Here is a 7,048-nt window from a genome sequence, read left to right on the forward strand (position 1 = left end):
CAGGTATTATATTTTAGGTTTATTATAGCTGGTTGTTTACACAGACCCTGCAGGCTGTGTTTTTTTTTATTAAAAATTTATATTTAAAAACTATTCCTGAACAGGTGTTTGTAGTAACAACTACCTGGTAAATAACCTGTAACTTGAAATAAACAATGTCCAAGTAATTATATGAACGGCCTACATTATGAGCCTCCCTTTTTCTCGTGTGTTTCATAAATGGATGCATTCAACAAAGATTTGCTGATCAGTGAAAACAAATTGTATAGGTAATACAAGACTGGTGTGCAGAAAGACAGGACTTTTAAGGCATATAGTAAAACCATTAAATATTTTATTATTCCATCATTTTTAAGAACAAGATAAAATTGGACCACTGCCTATGACAGAGACAGTGATAGCAATGCACAACACAGTTTTTTCAAAAGATCATAAACATGGGTTTTTTTGACAATACAGTCTCTTGAGGGTTTCAATAAACATCATCGCGTTTTGCGGTATTTTTAACCGCTTCTTAAGGATAAATCAAATATAGAGGCAATGTGGATAACAAAAATTGTAATAAACCCAAAGCAACAAAGTATCTCTTCCCAATCGCATATGCAGATCCACAAGGGAGAGAAGCACGTGATGGCAACAGGCGTAGAGAAGTATGGAGCAGCTTGGTATAAGATGACCAAAACGTGATGACACTTGAGTTCTCCATCCACCATGTGTTTCATAAACCTTTAATGAAAATCTTGCCACTATCATATCCTTGTTTTGCTTGATACTGTTAGAAGAATTTTACTCCTCATTGCATTTGTTATCTTACAGGTTATTCTATGCCAGCAAGTGGCACTGTGGATAATTTTTCTGACTCTGGGCATAGTGAGATCTCTTCTCGCTCTAGTATAGTAAGCAATTCCTCTTTTGATGGCATGCACCTCCATGATGACAGGCGGCAGCGACATTCAGTGAGCATTGTGGAGACAAATCTTGGTGTGGGTCGGGCAGACAGAAGAGCTGCAATGGAATCTGAGCCTTGCTGCATGGGGTATGTATCCAAATACTCTTTTGCTTAAATAGGACATAGCTTTAAATATTCATATGCGGTGTTGAATTCAAAAATCTTAATTTTAGGGCCAAAGAGTTTATAATAAATTTTTGGCTTCATAAGCTGCTGTTTTCAAAAACCTATTAAGTTGGTATCCTAAAAAAATTGTGCTTTATAAAGGCAGCAGAAATCTTATTAGCAATATGTCAGGTTTGCTGTCTGAACTTTGTGGATTTATTCAATAAACGTAGCAAAGAGCAGTAAGACATACCAGCCAAACAGAATTTATGTTTTGAAGATGGACAAAGCTAAGATGGATTCCTACTAGGTAATGCAGGGTTTCTGCTCTTTGTTTTTTGCTTTTAGCCCCTTAAACTGATGTATTGACTATTGTACCAAAAATGTAGTTTGACTATAGCATTTGTGTGGAATTATGGTCTTCCAGTTCTTTTCTACTGCTGGTACCATTTACTCATTTGTGTTTTCTTATACTCTGCTAGGCATTATGGACATTTGGTGGAGAACAGAGGCTTGTACGCGAGTGGAACGGTTTTATCCTCTCCCAGCATGGAGGAACTGTCCCAAGATCAGGGTGATAGAGCGTCACTGGATGCTGCAGACAGCGGACGAGGTAGCTGGACCTCTTGTTCAAGTGGCTCCCATGACAACATACAGACTATACCACATCAGAGGAGTTGGGAGACTTTGCCATTTGGCCATGTTCATTTTGACAGCACATCAGATGGGGCAGGTTACTGGCCGTCGGGAAGTCATATAGACCATTTAATATTTTCTGATCATAGCACAAAGTATGGCAGACACAATCAAGGAAGAGAAGCTTTAGAACAAGCACAGTCCAGAGCAAGCTGGGCATCTTCCACTGGCTACTGGGGTGAGGACTCTGAGGGGGACACTGGCACCATTAAGAGACGAGGGGGAAAAGACGTTGCTCTTGAAGCAGAAACAAGCAGCATATCATCACAAACTGCAGAAGAGACAAAGCCTCTACCTGTGCCCACACACATAGCTGTGACTGCAGCTTCCTCAAAGGGTCTTATTGGTAAGAACACAGCCTATTTTCTAGTTGTCATACTCATTACATGCCTTAATGTTGGGCTTTGACCTTAGGATTTGAGGCAGCGGTTTAGTGCATTACTTGGTATGCTGGTGTTGAATGTTTAAGGAGAACTTTATGCAAAACTGTAATCCAGTTTTGGGCTGAGGCTTTCTTTTGGATTCCAGACCCTAAAGGGAAAATTACACACTATTTGGGTGTTGGCAGTATGCCCTAGATATTTTTAATTGTATATAAAAATAGAATATTTTAGTAGGGGTGCATGTTTGTGCACATTTGTTAAGCCTATTTGTAGAATGACATTTGTAATCATAACAGTGTCTTAGGTTTAGGATCTTGTGTATGTAGCAGTTAAAGGGAACTTGAATAAGTAACAAAGCTTTCAGTTTCCTTTACTAGTGAATTTAATTTATATTAATAGATATTATTATTGGAGCTTCCTGGTTGTCAGAGAGGTATCTGTAGGTGTACATACCAGCCATTAATACTGAATATGCCATGGAAGATAGAGCAGATAGAATAACCAGTTTTCTTTTCTGTTGCTCTTATAAGTACAGGAAGGTTGTGTAGGTTTTACAGTCTTGCACACAAATAGAAAAACATTTTAGGAACTAGGATCACACCACTGGGAATTATCATTGATGGATTTGTGAATGCCATAGGTGGTCTGTGACATTAGGCAGTTACAGAGTTTGTGGTGTTTTGCTGTAGCCTGGGTTCACATACATCATATTTTGTACCCTTTATAGATGGTAAATATAAGGAAAGCAGGACTAAAAACACACACAACACATATTTGTTCTGAAAATGTGAAATTGTGTTAACTGAGCACTCACCTGTCTGTATTATTGTGACTGGGAAAAAAAGTCAGTTCCTCCAAATGAATGGAAACTTTAAAATAAGAGTTCCCATTTATTACAGCTCAGTTTATCAAAGTCTCTGATCCCAAATTTTTACTAGAGGGGTGTATGAATGAACTTTTCAATACTTGTTGAATCCTAATCATCTGGCATTCTAAATTTCTAGGTTTTAGCTTTTAAGGGACAAGCATTTGTTCTGTTATATAGTTGTAAATTCTCTCTCTCCTAGCAGTCAGTTAAGTAAGCATATGATCCCAGGAAGCCCAGCAAAAAGCCTGCATTTTAGTTCTGATTTAGTTGGCCAAGAATGCTGCTGCTGCAAAAAAAGTTTTCTAGGAGAAGGGGAAGCTTTTGAAGGGACTTTCAGCCAGACACTGAGCCCTGAGTTTACTGAGGGTGATAGAAAAAAAAGTCAATACCAGGACAAACCCCTCTCTCTGAGCAGTAAGGCCTCAGATTCCCAGCATGTCGAATATAAAGATACTCCAAATCTTAATGACCCCACTATGACAGTGGCAGCTCCTGCGCACTAAATCTTCTCTGGTGCTACTCACAGTGAGTGCCTGTAGATTTAGGGCTTCACCCATGGGATCTCAAGTGTTGAAGTACAGGCCATTCTATGTTTCTTAACCACCTACTGTCCTTTATGTATTTGAGCAATGTAAAAAGAAAGGGTAACCCAATCTGTTTTTTATAACAACCTAACAGTTTTGTGTGTTTTTGTTTTAACATTTGCTTTTGTTTTATGGTTTTAAAAATATTTGCAGTTTTCCTTCTTTTATTAGCACTTTTATTTCTTTTATGTTTATTTTTTTATGTTTCGTTTCTGTTGTGACAATAATTGTCTCTTATGGTAGTGTATTGTGTTACCACAGCACGGAAGGAAGGTCGGTATCGAGAACCACCACCAACACCGCCTGGATATGTAGGAATTCCTATAGCAGACTTTGCAGAGGGACACCCACAGTTATCCAGAAAACCACCAGATTACAACGTGGCATTGCAGCGCTCCAGGATGATGGCTCGAAGGAGTGACAGTGAAGGAGCACCTGCAACATCACCACCATCACACAATCAGCCTTCTAGCAAAACAGTTAACAAGCCGCAGTGGCATAAACCAAATGAGACAGACCCACGACTAGCTATGTATCAGGCACAAGGAGTTGCAAAAGATGATGGTAAGTGCCCTAAGTGATCTTTTAAAAAATACATTTTTTAGACAGAACTCCAGCCAAAAAGTTAAATATGAATATGTGATTTAGTTTACATTTCAGATTATTTGTCTGCCATGTTCCACTCAATGCCTGTCCAGTTAGAGCTGTTTCTTGTAAATGATGGTCATTAGCATCTCCATCAATGAGGGAGGCATTTGGGAGGGAGCAATTTGAGATTTGTGATCCTGTTGCTAGGGAGTTGTCTTAAGTGTCAGGATCATGTGATATAAATGTTTCTTTTTGCAATTAACACATTCATTATGTAATCTAAATCTTACAAGCCTTACTGCTTAAGCTGTTGACAGATTGCGAAACCTGAAGTGTCATTAATATTATGTTATAGTAAAGTTTTGTATTATAAATTGTCATTTTTACTTCGGCAGATGATGAGCAAGTATCTGCGGTGTGAAGATGACATCTTCCCCTGTAAAAGGATAAGCCGCCTTGAAAGGAGAGCACAAAAGGACATCCCATATGACTGGAGCCTGTGGACCTGTTTTCCTCCTTTTCTGCCTTAAAGCAGCACTGGGCATCATCAGTCCCTTTGTCCCGCTCCCTGGCATGTGAACTACTGTGAAAACATCATCCCGGCACTTTCTGTCCATGGCAAAGCTGTGTTGCTTGAAGCAGTGCAGGAAGCTTCCCCCAGAAGGAAGCTGGCTGGACCTTGCACACTATCATTCCAAACTCCACAATTACCACATCAGCAATGACCCCCTATTCTGATTACACCTACTCATGCTTTGAGGGTGTCTTTATTTTTTAAACCCGTTTTAACTTTTATTCACTATCTTGGCTTTGTTTGCTGTTTGTAGGCCAAGCTAGTCATGTGCTTCTATGGGCCTCTTTTAACGTGAGCTGAGATTGCATTTCATAAGTCTCTGTGCACAGATTCTTGAGTTGGTTTGGTTTCGTTTACAGTCCTATTTGTTACACTATAATACCTTTAATGCGCGAGGAGTCCTCTGCAGTAAAGGAGGTGCACACTTTGTGCTCAGAGAGCTTATTTGTTACATCAGGATACTTACAGTGTTATTTCACACCTAAGTTATGAATTATTTTTATGTTTATAGAGAGATTTTTAATTCTGATAAAAGAACTGGATTATATTGAAGTAATGGCAGCTTGGGACTCTCAACAAATGCTATTAGCAGTTATTAATATGAACTCTCATTGCTCATGGGAAAACGGAAACCTCTTCATCCACCATAGTCATGTTTTTCTAAGGGCCATCCATGATGACGCAGCACAATCATGTAGATGGGAGGCGGACTGGTTAGATTGGCCATTGTTGGACACTGCACTTGTAGAGAAGATCAATGTGTAGCATTTACCTGCTCACAGCTGCTATTGTACACCTCCACATCTTTGATCACCATCTACTCCCTTTGCACAGACTCCGGATATCTGAAGGCTGCCAATCCGAGTTAAACTCCTGTGTGAGGAACTTGTGATCTTGGATTATTATGAATATTTTTTTTTTTTCCATTTGAGCTGAGCTGATCATATTGATCAGTGGTTAAACACATACACACACACACACACACACACACACACACACACACACACATATATATATATATATATATATATATATATATATATATATATATATATATATATAATATATATGTGTGTGTGTGTATACAACTTTAAAGAATTCGATGAAACAGAATGCAGTGTTTTTTCACTGTTTATGAGAACATTAGTGCTTTATTTAATGAATCTCTATCCTGTTACCATGGCTTTTGTCTACCTTACTTCTCTATCACAATGTCAATTATGCCTATGTAATTTTACATGTAACATACATTTATTTGCCAGCTTCTTTTAAATTTATGTTGGCGTTTGAGCTTGTGCATCTAGGCAAAAGGAAGCCCAACTCGGCGACACATTGCACAAACGTTCTCAGCAACATATAACGGTAGAATATAGGACCGCTAACCTCAGTTTGCTCTGTGATGTCAAGTGCAGAATGTACAACTAACTGGTGATTTCATCATGCTTTTGATACTACTTGTACCTGTATGTCTTTTAGAAAGACATTGGTAGAGTCTGTATCCCTTTTGTATTTTTAATACAATAATTGTACATATTGGTTATATTTTTGTTGAAAATGGTAGAAATGTACTATGTTTATGCTTCTACATCCAGTTTGTATTAAGCTGGAGAATAAATAAATATAATAACAGAGTTTGGTAGTTAATTAATTCACAGTTTAAATTTTTCTGCTTTCTTTTCCTGGTTATTGGAACCCAGAAGAAGAAGTGACAGAAAATGACCCCTATGGGGAAGACATACAGCAATAAAATCAAACTAAGGTTTTAGTCCTGTTTTTTTTTTTTTTTTTGTGTGTTATAAACGTAAAAACAGTTTAAACAAAGTTAGGTTGAAAGCTGTGTGCTTTCTTTATTTGGTATCATTGGTATTAAAATAAAACTGCAAAAAAAAAAAAATGCTAAAGGCATTGGAGTGACCACAGCCAGATCAAAACAAACACGTGTTCAGGAGTTGGACTAAAGAAAATGATTTACATTACTTTTATATACGTGTACTTTCCTTGTCTGCATGAATTGTATGCAGACATTAAGAAATTTCTGCGCACATTTCAAGGCATATGGGTGAAATCAATAAATTAAGAAGGTAGGGGACATTATATGTGTGGGTAGCATTTTATATTCATAAAAAATATTTTTTACCTCTAAATATAATCTAATTGTTTTTTCAAGACATACCCTGTGACAGCAAATATGGGGGAGGTGACTGGTTGCATTTTAATGAGCTCCACTCCCACTCTCCCCTTCCACCATTATTAAACTCTTGCCTTGCTGACTTAGATTAAATGTATAAAGAATGACCCTGG

The 7,048-nt window shown here is 37.9% G+C and overlaps 1 protein-coding gene across 12 annotated transcripts in view; it reads left to right on the forward strand.

The window, feature by feature from the left end:
- The window catches only part of RAPGEF2 (Rap guanine nucleotide exchange factor 2), a 159,240-nt gene extending 152,862 nt beyond the window's left edge, over positions 1–6,378 (forward strand). For 8 of the 12 annotated variants that reach the window (XM_072405985.1, XM_072405990.1, XM_072405988.1 and 5 more), the window contains 4 exons: positions 817–1,036; positions 1,537–2,096; positions 3,829–4,149; positions 4,569–6,378. In XM_072405985.1, the coding sequence (XP_072262086.1) occupies positions 817–1,036; positions 1,537–2,096; positions 3,829–4,149; positions 4,569–4,594 (1,127 nt within the window). In that variant the 3' untranslated portion in view covers positions 4,595–6,378. The remainder of the gene's footprint in view (positions 1–816; positions 1,037–1,536; positions 2,097–3,828; positions 4,150–4,568) is intronic. The other 4 variants (XM_072405986.1, XM_072405989.1, XM_072405994.1 and 1 more) reach the window with 3 other exon arrangements.
- The last annotated feature ends 670 nt before the right edge of the window (positions 6,379–7,048 follow it).

This window comes from Pyxicephalus adspersus, chromosome 3 (genome assembly GCF_032062135.1).
Source record: "Pyxicephalus adspersus chromosome 3, UCB_Pads_2.0, whole genome shotgun sequence".
NCBI classification, from domain to species: Eukaryota; Metazoa; Chordata; class Amphibia; order Anura; family Pyxicephalidae; genus Pyxicephalus; species Pyxicephalus adspersus.